Source organism: Acomys minous (genome assembly GCF_964271855.1).
Source record: "Acomys minous genome assembly, chromosome: 16".
Classification (NCBI taxonomy): Eukaryota; Metazoa; Chordata; class Mammalia; order Rodentia; family Muridae; genus Acomys; species Acomys minous.
Genome location: NC_140498.1, coordinates 74776648 through 74795628, shown reverse-complemented (window position 1 = coordinate 74795628; position 18981 = coordinate 74776648). Strand labels below are relative to the sequence as shown.

At 51.4% G+C, this 18981-nt stretch overlaps 1 protein-coding gene across 2 annotated transcripts in view; it reads right to left on the bottom strand.

Moving 5' to 3' along the window:
• Positions 1–18689, bottom strand: part of ELN (elastin) — a 47609-nt gene extending 28920 nt beyond the window's left edge. The window contains exons 1-10 of one of the 2 annotated variants that reach the window (XM_084764599.1): positions 18474–18689; positions 10739–10801; positions 9051–9080; positions 8223–8255; positions 4540–4569; positions 3039–3074; positions 1721–1822; positions 1318–1461; positions 1171–1233; positions 464–511 (exon numbers count right to left, since the gene is read on the bottom strand). In XM_084764599.1, coding sequence (XP_084620725.1) covers positions 464–511; positions 1171–1233; positions 1318–1461; positions 1721–1822; positions 3039–3074; positions 4540–4569; positions 8223–8255; positions 9051–9080; positions 10739–10801; positions 18474–18558 — 634 coding nt within the window. In that variant the 5' untranslated portion in view covers positions 18559–18689. The remainder of the gene's footprint in view (positions 1–463; positions 512–1170; positions 1234–1317; positions 1462–1720; positions 1823–3038; positions 3075–4539; positions 4570–8222; positions 8256–9050; positions 9081–10738; positions 10802–18473) is intronic. The other variant, XM_084764598.1, reaches the window with a different exon arrangement.
• Positions 18690–18981: the final 292 nt, after the last annotated feature.

Sequence of the window (18981 nt, the reverse complement as noted above, 5' to 3'; positions counted from 1 at the left end):
TATACTGAAGCACATGCCTGACCTACTCTTTTAAAAACTTATTTTATGTGTATGGGTGTTTTTGCCTGCATGTCTGTCTGTCTGTCTGTCTGCACCATATGTGTGCCTGGTGCCTTTGGAGGACAAAAGAGTTGCAGATGGTTGTGAGGTGCCTGGGAATTGAACCCAGGTCCTCTGGAAGAGCAGCCTTTGCTCTTAAGCACTGAACTATCTCTTTAGCCACCATTCTTTGTGTGTGCATGTGTGTGTGTGTGTGTGTGTGTGTGTATGTTTTTAAAACTAAGGTCTTGTTATGTAGCCCAAGGTGGCCTCAAGCGTAAGAGTCTTATGCTTGAGCCTTCAAAGTGCTGGGATTAAAGGCTGTACCATTACAGCTGGTTTATGTGACGCTAGGGAAGAATCCGTGCTTGGTAAGCACTCTACCAACTGAGCTATGTCCCCAGCCCTTCCTTCTTGTCCTCACCTGTGCCTGGGAGCACTCCGCCCGGGTATACACCTGGAAGACCAACACCTGGAGGCGAAAGAACAAGAAACCTCAGCAGAGGTTGTCGCAACACCAGATAGTGCGGGCAGCTATCCAGGATCTGAAAGCCAGTGTGCCCCCTGGGGTGGCTAAGGACAGGCATAACATGGATACAGCACTCCCCACGCCATGTTAGAGAGCCTGTAGGCCCTTCAGGGCATGGATTTAACTGTCTCCTGGAGCCCAAAGCCTGTTTACACAGCCCAGTCAGCCCACCTCAAGTCTAAAGGCTTCCAGATGCTCGCCTTTTATTTAACCTGAAGTCACTTCCTAAAGAGCATGGGGCCAAATGAGCACCAGATGGGTTGCCGCAGGATGTTGGGCGAGCCTCCAGCTCTACCGGGAACAGCTGTGGGCCCTTCTGTTCTGACTCAACATTTAAAACCTCAGTTTCCCTATCTGTGATCCAGAGCCTGTCTGTGAGGTTCTCTTTTTTGCTTCAAGAGCATAGAACTTTCTAGAAGTCAGGTCAAGTCACTCAGTCCCATTGCCCAAGCACACAGGTCTGATGCTTTGGATCTGGTGTGCGTAGTCTTCCCTTCATCTTCCCGTGTGTTGGACTGGGGAGAGCTTTGACCTCTGGAGACTCCTAGACCTCTGACCTCTAACCTCCACCGCCCCCCCCCCCCCATTCAGTCTGCACTGACCAGGAACTTTTCCAGGCTTTCCTCCAGCTCCGACGCCAGCTCCAACTTGTGGCACCACAGCACCTGAGCACAAAGGATTACAGAACTGACTCCACTCAGGCCTGCTGGCACCACCCACCTTCAGTCACTCAGATCTGGCCACCATACCTGTGGATACTCCTAAACCGCCGATGCCACCGATGCCACCAACACCACCAACACCACCAGGAACTCCGCCAACTCCGACACCACCAGGAACTCCGCCAACTCCGACACCACCAGGAACTCCCCCAATCCCACCAAGCCCGGCCCCTGCGTAGCCAGAAGCAAGACAATTTAGGGGTCAGACAGGGACTGTGTATTGAGGGCTAGGTATCAAGGTTTGGTCCTGTCACAAAGCCACTTCAAGACTGGGTACACTTAGCAGCTGCCCTCATCATGTTCCGTTGGGAGGATTCCCTGCCCCCCTTCTATTCCCTGGGTCTGGATGTCTGGGAAAGCCGGTGGGAGTGGGGGGAGGACAGAGGGGTTGGGGGGGGGCTGATGGAACTATCCCTAAAATGCCACTCACCAGCTTTGGCAGCAGCTTTATAAGTCGCAGCAGCCCCCGCTGCTCCTCCAGGCACGAGAGCACCTGCCCCTGGGTAGGTGCCCGCAGGAAAGGCTCCAAGACCTGTGGAGGAGGGCATAGGTGAGGTCCCAAAGTGGCATGCTCAGCGGGAGTTGCCGAGCCTCAGCTCAGCCAGGATCCCTTCACTTGGGGGTGAGGATTCAAGAGTCTATGTCCTTTGAAAGTGTTTGGGGTCACATGGTGGCCCCTGCTCACCAGCAACGGAGAGTGTGTTAGAGCAGTGGTTCTCAACCTGTGGCTTGCGACCCCCTTTGGGGAGGGGGTCGAACAACCCTTTCACGGGGTCACCAAAAAACCATCGGAAAACACACTTACATTATGATTCGTAACAGCAGCAAAACTACAGTTATGATGTAGCAATAAAAATCCTTTTAAGGTTGAGGGTGACCCCAACATGAGGAACCGTATTAAAGGGTTGCAGCATTAGGAAGGTTGAGAACCAATGTGTTAAAGGACGTGTATGCCTAACTGCCCAGTTCAGCCTGACAGAGCTGTGTGAATCTTTTAGTTTTGGGAAACAAAGTCTGGCTATGGATGTAGCCCAGTTTGGCCTGGAAATCACTATGTAGCTGAGGCTAACCTTGAACTCCTTCATCTTCTACCTACCAAGTGCTGGGTTCATAAGATGGAAGCCAGAGCAGGCAAACTGTCTCAAAATGTGTGTGTGTGTGTGTGTATACACATACACACATATATAAATATACATATGGACCTGAGACAAGGTCTCACTATATAACTCTAGCTGGACTGGAACTTGCTATGCAGACCAGGCGGGCCTTGAACTCATAGAGCTCTTCCTGCCTCGGTCTCCTGAGTGCTAAGTTAAAGGTGTCTGCTACCATGCCCAGCCTCAAAATTTTGTTTTTTTGAGACAAGGTCTATGTGGCCCAGGTTGGCTTGGGACTTCCTATGTAGCCCAGGCTGGCCTTGAACCTCATATCGTTATGTAGTAGTCTCCCAAACGCTGGTATCCCAGGCGTGCGCTACCACTGTTCATGGCTCCCAGATGGCTCATGTGCCTTTTATGGTGGGCAGACCCACCCCTGGGGCCCCCAGGAGATGTCTCTACCCAGTCTCATCTCTATTTTTACAACTGTCCCTTGGTTAGCTTCTTCGGAGCAGGTGACACTGGTGTCACCCTTCGTCCACGTGCTCACCAACACTTGGCTCAAACTCTGTGCCCTGACTGCTGTTTATCCCAGGCAGAGGCCCTAGGCTGGGCTGAGGAGCTGGTATCTCGCTCAGGAGTCGCACTAACCTGCCCCAGGGCCAGCACCTGCAAGTCCTCCAGGGCCTGTGGAGAGAGATGGAAAGAAGTAAAGTGTGTGGGTTTCACACCGTGAGGGAGGGAGTCAACACGGAGTGGGTATCTAGGTTGGTCCCTACATCTTTGGTGCTGCGGTGGAGGGCATCTGATCCTGAGAAATCTGCATCCATTAATTAGTGGCCAGATACTTTGTGCAGCGCTGACACGACTGTCTGACAAGTCTGATTAGCCTATGCATCTCCTAGGAGGGCCTGGTAGCTGCCAGGACTCAGGACTCGGGAGGCTTTCTGTAAGGGCAGAAGCTCCACCCCAAGACATCTTCTCTGCTTCCTTGATGGTGTGTCCTGACATAGCTTCCTCCCCTCCACCTGGATCTGTAAGCACACCCGTACCCCACCTGCTTTCTGCCTTTTTTTTTTTTTTCTGAGACAGGCTCTCAGGTAGCCCAGGCTTGACTCACATCCCCTATGCATCTGAAGGTGACCTTGAACTTCAGATCCTCCTGGTCCTCTACCTCCCAAATGCTGGGATTTCAGGCAGTTACCAGAAAGTCCAGCTTATGTGGTACTGGGCTTGGAACTAAGGGCTTCATGCAAGCTAGGTCCCCCACCCTGGGAGTCTTTCCCGTTCAACATCTAGCCATCTCGCTGTCCGGAATCTTCCTTGTTAAGACCCAGGAGCCAAATGGGTTTTTCTGGCTCTCTCCTTCCCACATCTGGGCCCGATCATTCCTTCTCCTTCTCCAGGAGACATTCCACGGCCTTGGCCTTGACCGATGGGCCCAGTAAGGTTAGAGTTTTGGAGGCTTGCCGTGGCAGGTTTGTTTCCAATTATGGGGAAAAAAAAATCTCTCTTGCCAGCACCAGCTCTGGCTGTGGGGTCTAGAGCTGGAGGGCAAAGTCTTCTCAGGGATCCCCCCCAAGCATAGGGTCTGCTGAGCCCCAAGGAGGGGGGGGTTTCCTTGACTCTCAGTGAATTCCATCTTTCTTCTGACCAGCTTTCCCCACCAGTCCTCTGTGTGAGCGCTGAGCATGGAGCTCGGTGGTCACCAAGCATGTGCAAAAGGCCTGGGTTCCGTCCTCAGCACCATAATACACACATATACACACATGCATGGATGCATATATTGCAGACATCTGTAAGATGGGTCTGTAGTGAGCCATGTAGCATGGGATGGTTGGTGGTGGGCAGGGACTGAGGCTGCCTGGATTAACCATTTCCTGGCTTTACCTCCCTGTTCCTGTCCCTCCCGAGTTCTGTCAACAGCTCCTTACAAGGCATTCCTGTTTCTTATGCTTGTAGAGGACAGGGGGGCAGGTGTGCTCAGTTCTTTCCTGTCCAATGGAGAGGCTAACAGGGCAAGACTGGGTAGGACGGGGGTTGAGTCTGGGGGCCAGCCTGGTCTCTGCTTCGCCTGCTCTTTATCAGAGGCCGTAGTTAGTTTATTCTCATCCCTTCCAAGCCCCCTGTGCCCTCTGACTTTTGGACTCACCTGCTCCAAATGCCCCCAGAAGCCCAGCACCTGGAAAGGGGAAGAGTCAGAGTTGAGTCACAGCTGGGAGCCCAGGGCCTTACTTGCCTACCTGCTTCTTTTGGGAGTCAGAAAGTTCTAGATTCAGGTTCGGCTGCCCCTTTCCATGGTTGGTGTAGCCTTAGTTTCCCCATCTTTAAAAATGATAACTCTTAAAATTTTTACCTATCTATCTATCTATCTATCTATCTATCTATCTATCTATCTATGTATTTTTTGTTTTTTGAAACAGGGTTTCTCTGTGTAGTCTTGGTTATCCTGGCCTTGCTTTGTAGTCCAGGCTGGCCTCGAACTCACAGAGATCCACCTGCCTCTGCCTCCTGAGTATTGAGTTTATAGGTGTGTACTGCCATGCCTGGCTTACATTTTTGTTTTTTGAGACAGGGTTTCTCTGTGTAGCCCTGCCTGTTCTGGAACTCATTTTGTAGACCACCCTGGCCTTGAACTCACAGAGATCCACCTGCCTCTGTCTCTCGAGTTCTGGGTTTACAGGTGGGCACTGCCACTGCCCCTGGCTATTTTCACTTTTTAAAATGATGTGCATTTGTATGTGTCTGTGTGTGGGTATGTGCACATGTGTGTAGGTGCTCACAGATGCCAGAGGTCAGGTCCTGTGAAGCTGGGTTCCTGGCCACTGTGAGCTGCCTGATGTAGGTGCTGGGCACTAAACTTGGGTCCTTTGTAAGAGCAGTTTGTGTTCTTAGTCACTGACCCATTTCTCTAGTCCCTTAAATTAACAACGGTAAAAGACTGGTTATTTATATTTTCTATGTATGAGTGTTTCACCTGCATGTATGTATGTGTATCACGTGTGTGTCTGGTGCTGGGGCAGTAAAGGGAGCTAATTCCCTGGAATTGGAGTCACGTGTGAACCACTATGTGCATGCTGGGAACTGAACCCTAGCCCTCTGCAAGACCATCAAGTGCTCTTAGCGGCTGGACCGTCTCTCTAGCCACTTATGTTTTTTTTTTTGAGGCAGGGTTTCGTGTAGCTCTCGCTGGCCTTAAATTCAGTATGTAGCCACGTCTGACCTTGAGGTCCTGATCCTCTGGGCTCTACCTCCTGGTTGCTGAGATTATAGGCACATGCCCCCGTGGTTTATTACGTGGTGCTGGGGATGAGAGCCAGGATGGAATTTGTACATGCTAGGCAAGTGTTCTACCAACCGAGCCACAATCCCAGCCTCTTTTTTTTTTTTTTTTTTGAGAAAGGGTCTCACTATGTAGGCCTGGCTGGTCTGGAACTTGCTATGTAGAACGGGCTGGCCTTGAATTTATAGACATTTGCCTCTCTCTGTCTCCCAAGTGTTAGGGTTAAAGGCATGTGATACCACATCCTGTTTCCCCAACCCCATCCCTTTCTTCTTTGCTTTAGGCTCTCACTATGTAATTCAGGCTGGCCTTGAACATGCATGTATCCCAGACTGGCCTTGAGCTGGTGATTTTCCTGCCTCAGTTTCCACAATACTTAACCCACTCTGTAGCCCAAGTTAAACTTGAACATATTCTCTGGCCTCCACCTCTTGAATGCTGTGGTGACAGCCTTGTGTCACTGTGCTTGGCTAATATGTCCACTTACTTGTAGTTTCTATGATCCCTACCTTCCTGGGGCCACTGAGGTTGTGATCAGGAAACACTTACTGTGTGCTACTTGCCCTGGTGTCTCATGGGTACTCATCCTGGCTCCTTCCTGTCCTTCCCTGTACCCCTTGTTTGTAGTGGCGGGCCAGCCGGCTGGCCTCCAGCTGGTGCTCTGGGTGTAGGCAGTACTGGCTCCCAGCTGCTTGGTCCCCCACTGAGAGCTCAGGCAGGGAGGCGCCTGCCTACAGCACCCACATGGAGGAACAGCTGCCACGCCAACCACCCCCTCTCCCGGGGGATTAATTGTTCCCAAACACGATACGTATAACGCCTGCACCCCATCCCATCCTGCTTGGGTAGGCCCGGACATCCCCTTAGCCAGGATGTGAGGACCTTCGTTGGGTTACTATTTGTGGTGGCCTAGCCAAGTCTTGTACACCCTTTGGTCTATCCCGAGGTTAAAAAATGACCTTGGGAACTGTACCCAGTAGCACATGCCTGTCACTTCAGCTACTCAGGAAGCTGAGGCAGGAGGATCTAAATTTCAAGGGCTGTCATGGCTATATAGTTCTAGGTCAGCTTGGGTGACTTAGTGAGACCTTGTATTAAAAAAAAAAAAAAAGACAGCTCAGTGGGCGGAGGCAATTGACACTGAGCCTGACAATATAAGCTTGATCATTGGGACTCACATGGTAGAAGAACAGACCCAACACTCAGAAAGCTGTCCTCTGATGTCTACAGGCACACTGTGGCACATGCATACTATAAACCATAATAAATAAGTAAATATACGAACCAACGAATAAATGTAATTTTTGAAGAAATGTTAAAAGAGGTCAGGGATGTAGTTCAGCGATAGAGTGCTTGCCTAGCATACAACACACCCCAAATTCTGTAAGGAGAAGTAACAAGCCGTGGGGTCTCCTGACTTTACAAGACCTCCAACCCCTAGGACGTAGCTTGCCCAGATGCCCTGTCCTCTTCCTCCCTTGCTGGCCCTGGTCCTGACGTTTCACAACTCCCATAGGCTTCAGTGAAGGGGAATCTGCCTCTCACATTCATTAGTAGTTGGATCATCTGTCATCGGGGATTTTGTAAGAGCAGTTGGACATCCAAACTGTCCAGGAGCATGTGACTTTGGAGCCAGGGTGGCAGGCACTGGGTGGGGATGCTTATGCCACATTGAGAGCATCACACTGATGAAATTTTTTTTTTTGTGTGTGTGTGTGTGTATGTGTTAGGGAGGGTGGAACACAGGGTTTCCAACATGCTACACAAATGCTCTACTACTGAGCCAGGCTCCTGGCCAATCACTAAGGGACAGTAGGCAGGTGCTCTACCATTGAGTTACATCCTCAGTATTCTTTCTACTTTTTATTCTGAGACAGGGTCTTGCTCTCTATCTGAGGCCAATCTCTAGCTCAGAACTTTCTCATCTCAGCCTTCTCATTAGCTAAGACTGCAGGTGTGCACCCCCAGACCATGGCCTCCACCTGCTTCTTATCCAACAGTGTTTCCTTAAGAGATGCCCCCACCCTTTGCCACCTCCTTTAAACGCTGAGAGTGACCACTGCTGCCAGATCCCGGCACTGTTGATAAGACAGAGCTATGGTTTGTTTTTTTTTTTTTAAGCTAGAAAACTCCATGGTCTGGACACTGCTGGAAGGAGGCTGGGAACAGGCACGGAGATCATCTAGGACCAGGGTTGGGTTCAGTTTAGAGTCACGCGCACCTCTGGGTCAGAAGTCACATGTCTAGATGTACTGTTTGGGGCCTTTCCATTCTAACTGTTGATTCTGCTTTGCCTGAAGTATCAAGATTGTTCCTGGGGCTACGAGCAAGAGGACAGTCTCCAGGGAGCTGGCCCAGTGGGTTCATGCAGGACACAGGCCATTGAGCTATCTTCAATCTCCTGTCCCTGGATAACTTGGGTTTCAACTCCAGTCTGTTGATACCTGGGGGCTTTTGCTGCCTATAACTCCCTCCTCTTGTCTCTGTTGCCAGGCAGGGCTCTGCAAATCCTACCCTACCCATCTCAGGGACCTTACCTGGGTGGAACTTACCTGGCTTAGGTGGCTTTCCTCCAGGTCCCAGAGCTGCAGAGGGCAGAAATAATGATGAATGGTAGTGAGGAGGAGGAGGCTCATACCCGCCCCTCCCCCCCAATCTCTGGTACGAGACAGGGTCTCTCATCACAGCCCAAGCTGCCCTCAAATTCACGCTATAGCCAAAGAGAGCTTTGAACTCCTAAACCTCCTGTTTTCGCCTCCCAAATTCTAGTATGACAGGCATGGACCCCTCCCTTCTCTTAGTACCTACCCATCCCTTAGCCCTGTCCCCCAGTGGAAGATGAGGGCTGCACGTGAGTCTCTTCCCTAAGTGCTAAAGGAGATGCCTAGAGAGTCCTCTTGCCTAGACATGGCGCCCCTGCGAGCCCAGCTCTCCCGCTGGGTTTTTGGCTGAGTGACAGCTTCTCTGGTTGTTTTGTTTTGAGAGTATATCTCATGGAGCTTGTACTTGCTATGGAGTCAAGGATGACTTTGAAGTCCGGATCCCCCAGCTTCTACCTTCTAAGTAGAGCCATGCACTGACATTTCTCAGCATTTTTTTTTTTTTAAAAAAGTAGTTAATCTCCACCTGGCAGGAATGTTGGGGGGGGGGCGCAAAGATCAAAGAAATATAAGTAGGTAGGGGCCATGAGGGAAAACAACAGGGTAGAGGGTCTTGTTTTCAAGCAGGCCTTTTTCCTGGGGGATGCTCCATCTGTGTAAAAAGGACCCATAGTTGCTGAGATGTCTTGAAGCCCTCATGTCTGATGATGGGTTGGGGGGGGTCATGATGGTACCCAGATCCCTTAACTTAGGAATATAAGGTTAGTTTTTTGAGCTTACCTCCTCCTCCCAGGCCTCCAATACCAGTCCCTGTCATGTGTGGAGATAGATATATAGATAGATAGATAGATAGATAGATAGATAGATAGATAAATAGATGGATAGATAGATAGAGATAGAGAGATCAGAGATCAGTATCTTTCCAGACAAGCCATATCCCTCCACCCACTGACAAACTGGCAAATTTTAGCTGCAGAACTTTGCCCAAATCAACCACTACGACTCTCAGTCTCCTTTTCTGTCTTACTGGCTCAGTAGCCTCTTGTTAGTTTGTTCTAGGATGGCACTAGAGAGTCTTTGGAATTCACGACAGTCCTTTTCTTTTTTCATGTATGTTTCTGGTATACATGCGTGTGCGCGAACACATAGGTGTGCATGTAGAGGCCCAAAGTTGGTGTCTAGAATCATCCGCCATCACTCTTCCACCTTATTTATCAAAGCAGGATGTCTCAATCAACCCCAGAGCTCGCCGATGTGGCTAGTCTTGCTAGCTTGCATGCTCAGTGGTTATAGGTATTCACCATGATGCCTGGCTTATGTGGTGCTGGGGTCGGAAGCTCAAGGCTACACACATGCTAGGTGAGCACTCCACCATCTGAGCTGCATCTCCAGCTTAGTTGCTCTATTTCTCTTCCCTCAGTTATTTGCCTCCAGTGGATTGCCAGGAGCGGGATTAGTGCTTCAAGGACTGTGAGCCTTCCAGTGACAAGAATGTGTGAAGGCGCCAGGCTCCTGACAGCAGGGATTATGCTCTGTCTTGTACAATATTTATGCTCTTAATAACCATTCCATTAGCAGCTTTCTTTATGACAGAGACTGGGTCTTGCTATGCAGTCCAAGCTGGCTTTGAACTCTTGGCTTTCTGGGTCTGCCTCTGGGATGCTACTGTCACAGATGTGTGCCTTTACATCTAGCTCCATTAATTGCATCACTTTTTTTTTTTTTCTGAGGCAGGGTCATGCACAGCAGAGGCTGGCTGGAGCTCTCTCTAAAGCTAAGGATAGCCTTGAAGATCTGTCCTCTTTACCCATACCTCCTGAGTGCTGGGATTATAGGCATGCACCACCATGCCTGGTTTATGCAGTCCTAGGGGATGGGACCCAGAATTTCACATGTGCTAGGGAAACACTTCACTAACTGAGCCACGTTCCTAACTGGGTTATCTGCATTGGAAAGTGTGGCCTGATTTGCAGGTCCTCAGTGGCAGAAATTTAAATGTTATAACATCTCTGGCCCATGAAATAGCTCAGTGGGTAAAGGCACTTGCTGCCAAATGTTTATCACTTGAGTTCCATTCCTGGGACCCACTCTGGGGTAGGAAAGCCTCCAATTCCCAAATGTTGTCTTCTGGAGCTGGGCATGGTGGTGCATGCTTTTAATCCCAGCACTCTGGAGGCAGAGGCAGGTGGATCTCTGTGAGTTCCAGGCCAGCCAGGAATAGATACATAATGAAACTCAGTCTCAAAACAAACAAACAAACAAACAAAAACAAAACAAAATAAAACAAACAAAAAACCCCTAAAAAAAAAACAAACATAGGAACAACCAAACCAAAAAGCTGTCCCCTGGTCTCCACATGCAAGCCCTAAAAATAAATGTAATTAAAATACTTTAAAGTTTTCTGTCTCTCATGAACAGTTCATCCTGGCCTGTCATACACAGGTGTATGGAAACTTTATGTACATTACCTGGATAATAGACCCCACCGGGAACTCCGCCAGGAACTCCACCAGGCACAGCTCCTGGAACCCCTAGAAGGAAGGAGGTAGACTCTTTGATTAGGCAGGCTTATCAAACATGTTTTAATGAAGGAATAGATAATGATCATGGTATCCTATGTCTACAGACTGATGTCTGAGGACAAAAAACTACCATCTACATGTTTTTGTTTCTTTTGTGTGTGTATGCTTAGGAAGCACTCTACCACTGTGCCACGCCCCCAGCCCCTCACTGGGGGATTCTAGGCAGGTGCTCTACCACTGAGCCACACCCCAGCCCCTCACTGGGGGATTCTAGGCAGGGGCTCTACCATTGAGCCATGTCCCCAGCCCATCACTAGGGGATTCTGGAGAGACATTCTACCACTGAATCATGCCTCAGTTCTTGGTTTATTGAGACATGTTCTCACTATGATTCAGACTGGTCTTGACCTTGCAAATACCCACCACCAACTACCTCCATACCTCCTAAGTAGCCGGATTCATGGGCATAAATAAACCACATCTAGCTTTGCATTTTCTCATTCTTCTTAAAGTGTCTCAATGAAGTTGGAAGGGGCAGAAATTCTGAATGTAGTTCCAGCAGACTTGAAATCAGGCCCAGAGAGGTTAAGGGAAGTGGCTGGGGCCACACAGCTGGATAAACAGTAAACCTGGAATAAGCCCAGGCCAGTTCTCTGAGCAGGAGGCTTAACACTGTTGAGAGACGGGCCCCTGCCTGTGGCCGTGGTTGGCCACTGGTCAAGGGACTCTGTCTATCTGCTCTGCCCACACTGACTTAGCTCAGAGCTGGGCAGCCTGGCTGGAGCCGGTTTCTAAGAGGACAGGCTGGGTGGAGATACCAAGTAGAAGATACAGTTACTGCCTGGTGTCAGCCATCCTCACTCGGATAGGATACCGTGAGGCCAGCATTCTTGGGCCCCTGGGCAGTTAGCTCTCTTTGGGTGAGGTTCTGGTCATCTGACCCAGGGCTGTTTTGGGAGGCATCAGGGGCGTGGAAACATCATGAATGAGCAAATCAAACAGTTTCCCAAGTAACAGTTAATTCCAGGCCACGGTCATGAGTTCAGTGCCCAGGGACCAGCGGAAGCTCTCATTGGAGAATATTACAGATGCTGGCCCTGGAGCTGTTGCCATGGCAACAAACAGAGACTCCTATACCATCATGACCTCTAACTTTGACAAGCCACCAAGTCACCTTGTCCCCATGGCCCCCGCTCTGCCTTACTGAAGGGAGCCCAAGAGTCACACGGTGGTGGTGGTGACAGGGAGGGGACACAAGATGGGTGCCATACAGTCATGCATCTTTGCAGTGGGTCCAAAAGAGACCTTTCTGCCAGATGTCTGTGTGTCTAACTTCGGAGATTTGGTGACAATACACAGCTGGGGCCTGTCCGGTCCCTGGGCCTTGTCAGCTGAACAGTGTTGGGAAAGTCTGGTTGCCATGGGCAGATTGGGCTAAAGTCCTGGCGCCACCACCCCTGGGGTCTATGCGCCCCCCCCCCCTTTCTCTCCCGACCCTCCAGAAACTACAAGTCAGGCTTGAATGGTCTGAGCAATCTGTTCAACGTGTGCAGGACTCAGGGAGGGGTAAGTCTACAGGAAATAAGCCTTCTAGCGTTATCCTCAGCTGCCAAACACACAGTACCACCCTCCCCCCCCCTCCCGGCTAAAGCCTTTGATGCCCTTCCTGGCTCTGGCCTCCAGCTCTGAGCTTCATGCTTGGAGAGAGAATCTCTGTCTTCTCCCGTCTGCACTTTCTCCACGTCCTTTCCTCTTCTCTCTGTTCTCCAGCCCAAGAGCTGCCTGCTGGGAACAACATGGGGGGGGTGGGAACAGTGGAGGGGGGGACACCCAGGACAGAGCCCTCTCTGGCTTCTCTCTCCTTCCTCCTCACCAGCTGTGAGATCTCAGGCAAGAAACCCACTCTCCCCAGTGCTGGGATTACGGGCCTGTGCCACCACACCTGGGAATAAAACCCAGGTCTTCGTGCATGTTAGGTCCGACGCGCTCTGCCAGCTGAGCCACATTCCCAGCCAGCTCTCACTCCCTTCTGCCCCATAATATAAGTGTTATATTCGCTGCTTCCTATGGTTCCAAGCATTCAAATCAAGGGACAGATCCTAGTCATACCCAGCACAGAGAGTAACTGCTGAAAGAAAACGATGGTGATCGAGCCGGGGGTGGTGGCGCACGCCTTTAATCCCAGCACTCGGGAGGTAGAGGCAGGCGGGTTGTTGTGAGTTCGAGGCCAGACTGGTCTACAAAGTGAATCCAGGACAGCCAAGGCTACACAGAGAAACCCTGTCTCACAAAAAATAAACAAACAAAAGAAAGTGCTGGTGATCTTGGGTCCCTTGTTTTCTCTTAGTTCATGGCCGGGACCATGTATACAATAGGTATGACGTATACAAAAATGATGACGGAGGGAGGCAGAGGGATTGTGTCTGATCTGTTTACTCATAAGACCTCTGAGGGTGGGCTTGCTGAGCTCCGGAATGACTGAACCCCACCTTCTCTGTCTTGGAGTCCCCCCCCCCCCCCCCCCCAGCTCTTCTCTCTGCTTTCCACGGTCGTGCCTCATAGCCTAATAACACGGGTCCACTTCCACGGCCAACCCAGGACATGCCAGAGAGCTAGAAGTAGCTGCCATTTGTCAGAGTGGAAAAGCTGGCTCCGCCCTCCCCGCCCTGCCCCTCCCCTCCCCCTCCGCCCCGCCCCTCCCCTCCCCCCACCCCTCTCCTCCCCCTCCGCTTCTCCCCTCCCCTCCCCCTCCCCCTCCCCCTCTGCATCGTCTCCCCCCCTCACCCCCCCTCCCCCCCGCCTTTCCCCCTCCCCGCCTCACCCCTTGCTTGCTCTCCTCTGACTCCTGCCGCGCTATAAATATAAGAATAAGAGACTCTGTGGACAGGACATGTCGACACACACACACCTATAATCCTTGTACTCAGAGGCAGAGACAGGGGAATTGTGAGTTTAAGGTAGTGCTGCCCTTCACAGGGAGTTCAAGGCCAGGCGGGGCTACATACAGGGAGAGGAAGGCTTTCCTGGGCTACATAGGGAGGTTCTGGCTAGCCTGTGAGTCCTAGCAAGCCTCTTGTTTCACAGAGGTCTTCCTTTCCACCCTCTCTCCTGGGTACCAGCAGAGTCTCCTACCAAAAATACTTTCGCTGCCCTCCAAATCCTCCCCTTTTCCAAGGCTGTGCTCCTCCGCCTCCGCCCCGCCTTCTCCGAGCCCGCCGCAGTTCCTCCTACCTTCCAGTGCTCAGCGGGCCACAAGCAGCTGGCTTGGAACACACTTGTGTCTTGTTTTATGTGGGTCTGGCTTGTTCCTTCTGCTAGCCTGGGGCGGATCTCGTCTCTCACATATGAGAATCATGACCTTAGACTCACAGGAATCAGAACAGTCCTCTGGCCTGGGCTAGAGCCCCTGAGAGCACTACTTAGTTCTCGGCCTGTAAACTCTCTGGGATGGGAGCCCCATTAGCCCTCATTTCTGTGTGGTCTTCACAGGGCTTCCTCCTGGACCGCAGCCTACTTCTCAGTCTCGCAGATTGTTTTCTCTCTGTTTTGCCTCCCTCTCTTCTCCTCCCCTCCTCTCCTCTCCCCTTTCTCTCTCTCTCTCTCTCTCTCTCTCTCTCTCTCTCTCTCTCTCTCTCTCTCTCTCCCTCCTGTCTCCTAATTCTCTTCCCTTCCCCTCCTCTTCTCTTCCTTTTCCTTTCTCACAGAGGGAAGGAGGGGGGTGTCTTTCTTTGTAGCCCAGGCTAGCCTTGAACTCTCTATGTAGCTCAGGTTGGATTTGGGCTTTACAGTTCTGTGTCAGCATCCCAAGTCCTGGGAATTCTAGGTCTGTATCCCCATGTGCAGTTAAACTTAACTTTTCTCTCAAGAGGCCACTCAGATAAGCTCAGCTACTCTGGGGTACCCTCTCTGAGTCATCTCGACTTCTATCACCTGTTTATACAGCAAGTGCTGCTGACAGTGAGAATCGAACTTTAGAAATTGGGCTGGGGAGGTCAGGAGTGGTGATGTGCACTGATAACCTCAGTACTCGAGAGGCAGAGGCAGGAGGATTGCTGCAAGTCTGAGAGGCCAATACACCTACATACCAAGTTCCAGGCCGGCCAGAGCTATATATTCGAGACCCGAGAAACCTTAGAAAAGTAGAGCCAGGTTCCGTGGCTCACAGCTGGAGTTCCAGCATTGAGGAAGTGGAGGCAGGAGAATCAGGAGTTCAAGGTCAGCCTCATCCACATAGTGAGTTCGAGACCAGCTTGGGGTGTATGAGACCCTGTCTCAACAAACCAAATCAAACCAAACCAACCAACCAACCAACCAAACAAGCAAAAAGAAAAGAAAAAGGAAAAAAAAAAGCCTACCTTAAGGGTTGAGCATATAGCTCAGAGGTAGCACACTTGGTTTCAGTCCCCAGCACCATATGCAAACAGTAATAAATAAGGAAAAAGAAACCTTAGAAAACTAAAGGTAGGAATTAATTAGCAAGTCACAAGAGACCATGCCACTTTACAATTTTGCTGTCCCGTGATCATCTCAGTGGATATATTTTTATATTACATTATTATATTGTCACCTCAGTGGCAGCTGTTGAGTGAGTGGTTAATCTTTCCCCTTGCCCCCAAACCCCACTGATTCTTAGGGGCTGGGCACTAAAAACAGGGATGTTTCTTCCATTCTGCAGCCAGGGGAACCCACAGCTAGTCTGATGAAGCGCCTTGGCCCGGAGTCTACATTTGACCTTGGATTTGCTTCCAGGAGGTTCAAAGACCGTGGGGGAGCAGGGCCAATGGGCCCTGGCAGGGGCCCCTGCCAAGCCCGATTCCAGTAGGGCAGCCTGGATCTAGCAGATAACACCCCGCTGAGCTGTTTGTTGTGCGCACAGAGCCGACTGCCAGGCGCTTTTCAAAAGCCATCCGTGCTCCTGAGGCTGGGTGAACTGCCCTTCGCTCCAACAAGACACACAGAGCTGGATCAAGGGACTAAATCTTTGGCTTCGGATCAGAGGGCCCCCCAGGAGCTGTTAAAACCCAACTCCCTCAAGCAAGATCCTCCACAGATCAAATAGAGGAAGAATTCTTGGGTCCCAGCATAGACCCCTGGTGAGGGTCATGCCTGTCAGGGTTGAAATCTCCTGAGATAAACCTTTAGTATGTGAATGAGGGAGGGACAGTGAAAATGTTTCTGCTGTATGGGAGAACACTGGACTTAGTTTTATCTCTAATGTACCCGCCCCCACCCCGACGCCAACATGTACATTTTTGAAAGAAGGGTTTCATGTAGCCCAGGTTAGCCTAGAACTCACTATATAGATGATGACCTCAAACTCCTGATCCTCCTGTATGCTAAGACAGGCAAAACATGACATGCTACCATGCCTGATTTCTTATTCTTTTGGTGACCTTTTAGTTTAATTTGGGTTGGTGGGTGGTGGTGGTGAGGCACCGGATAGAGTCTCGGCACATAGCACAGGCTGCCTTGGAACTCACTGTGTCACACAGGACTCAAACTCATAACAATCCTTCTGACCTAGCCTGGTGAATTCCCGAGCTGACATGCCTGGCTCATACATCCCCCTTTAACTGAAGCAAGTCTGTATCTGAAGGAAATGCTATTATTACCCTTGTCCATGACAAGGAACTGGTAGCCATGACATCTTCCCCTTGGGGAGACTAGACTCCCCCAGGATCAGACAGGTGGGGGACTCGGTATGTGTGACTAGTGGCCAGCCCCGCCCAGATCTCTCTGACTTCTTTGGACTTCATGGGGAATGGTGCCAGCTGAGGAGTGAGCAGTATCACCCAGGCTATGAGGGGAGGATTGTTCTGCCCTTAAAGGAAGACTGCCCCAGGGCTGTTGCTCCCCAGTATTCACTGGTACCCCCTCAGCCCCCCTTTTTTGACCCAGGGCAGAAAATTGGCTGATATTAACTTCCAGGGGTAGCCTTAGCCTATCCCAGGCTCTATTTCTGTACCTTTCAAGAAAGGATCTCATGTAGGCCAGGCTAGCCTTGAATTCCCTATATAGTTAACTATGACCTTAAACTCCTGACCCCTCCACCGCCACCTCCTGAGAGCTGGGACCGCAGGCATGAGCCACCACACCTGGTTTATGTGGTGCTGGGGACAGAATCCAGGACAAGATGAATGCAGTACGAGCTGAGCCACACCTCTAGCCTTCTTTTAGATGGTTTTAAGACAAGATTTCACTCTCTGGCTCAGGCTGCCTTCCGTAGCATCCTGCCTCAGGTGTGGCATCTGGGGCAGGAGGGGCAGATGACCTGGAGTGAGTCACTGCTCCTAACCCCTGTCTTGGTGCCACTGTAGGTGCCACAACGTTCAATCCTATTTCAGCCTGGGAACTCTTGTTCTACAGTGGGCCTCTGCCCCCCGGCAGGTCAGTCTCATGGGATGGCTACTGTTCCCATGGAGCCTCTCCATGGCCCTGCCCTGCCCCGCCCAGCAGCCCCCAGCAGCTACTTCACAGTCAGGTTCTGTTGACAAGGAGGTCCTTTGTGGAAACCAGACCTCAGCAGATGGTTCATGGGCTTGCACCGCTTTCCCCATAGCCGGATTTACCTTCCATCTGGGAGCAGTCTCCTTCCTTTTCCATAACCCCATGTGCCTGGCCCAGACACATATCAGATGGCCAAAATGATAACTTTAGGCTCAGTATAGCCTCTGATACCAACCATGTCCTGTCTGCCAGGAGATGGACACTTTTCCCACCCCACCCTCTGGCTTATACTCTAAGCCCCCAAACCCTCATACAGGCATGCACTCACACACACAGTGACAACTTACACCCGGGCTCCTGACTTCTTTAGGATTTTCGTTATTTTGAGACAGTCTCACGTAGCCCAAATGGCCTCCAACTCATTATGTAGCCAAGGATGCATTAAACCCCTGATCCTCCGGCCACCATGCAGGTAGACATCACCAAGCCTCCCCAGTGTACTAAGGGCTTCCTGCATATGTAGCAGGCGCTCTACCGACAGAGACATCCTTGACCCCCTTTTAGTTTTCCTGGAGATGGGATCTGGTTGACTTTGAACTTACAGGTTGGGATCGCAGGTACGGCTCACCACGCCCAGCTGGTGATGAACTTTGGCAGACCCTACCAGACAGCTTTACAGTTGTCTCCCTCCACCTCCACCTGTCTAGGAAGGGACTTGTGAAGGGACCTTCCCAGACACTCCTCCCTCAGGAACATGTTTGGCCAGAACCTCACATTAACACCTGTGCAACACACACACACACACACACACACACACACACACACACACACACACACACACACCACACCACAACACACACGGAGTCCCAACATTTCCCCAAGCAAAGACAAACCAGAATCGTCTCTTCCCCGGATGGCATGTGCCCAGGTGTGCGCAGGTGTGCAAACTGCCACCATCACTGGGAAAGCACCCAGGTAACTCAGAGGACCCCTTTGAGCTTGGACAGAGGGTAGGGACTGTCCTGATTTGTGGAGTGTGTGTTTGACAGGACCCCCCCCCCCCTACGCGGAGCTGGCTCCCGAAAGGAGATAGTTCCCAGGACCCTGCCTTGAGGAGGGGGCGATCTAGAGGTGAAGGGCTCATCCATCTCGGGGATACCCCCATCAGTCTTGCCACCGGCCCGCAGGGTCCCGCAGATTGTGGGCAGCATGGGACCGGCGAGGGGCCCCTTACCTCCAGGCTGCGCGGGATGGAGGAGGTTGAGCAGGAAGATCAGCAAGACGCCAGGCTGCGGGACTGCCGCTGTCAGACCCGCCATCTCGGGGAGTACTGCCCCAGCCTGCTCTCTGCGCCTCGTTTTATCCCCAAAGCGTAATTGCTGCCTGGTAGGCTGCTGTGAGGGAAGGAGGGAGGGAGAGAGGGCGGGTGGGAGGAGGGCGGGAGGAGGGGGAGCTGGGGGAGGGGGCTGCGGGGGAGGGGGCAATTACGAAAGGCCAGGCTTGCAAGCCTCCTAGGCTGAATCTGCCTGGACCATGGGTCTATTTTCCTACACACACACACACACACACACACACACACACACACACACACACACACACACCACACTCACCCCACGCGTGTGCTGGCGACCCCCCCCCCCCATCGCTTTCCCGCTTTCCCTCTGTAGCTGTTTGCTTGCTCCTGGCCCTGTTCCCGCCAGAAAGTGCGAGGGGGCCTTTGCCAGGACAGCCCTCTGGAGAGG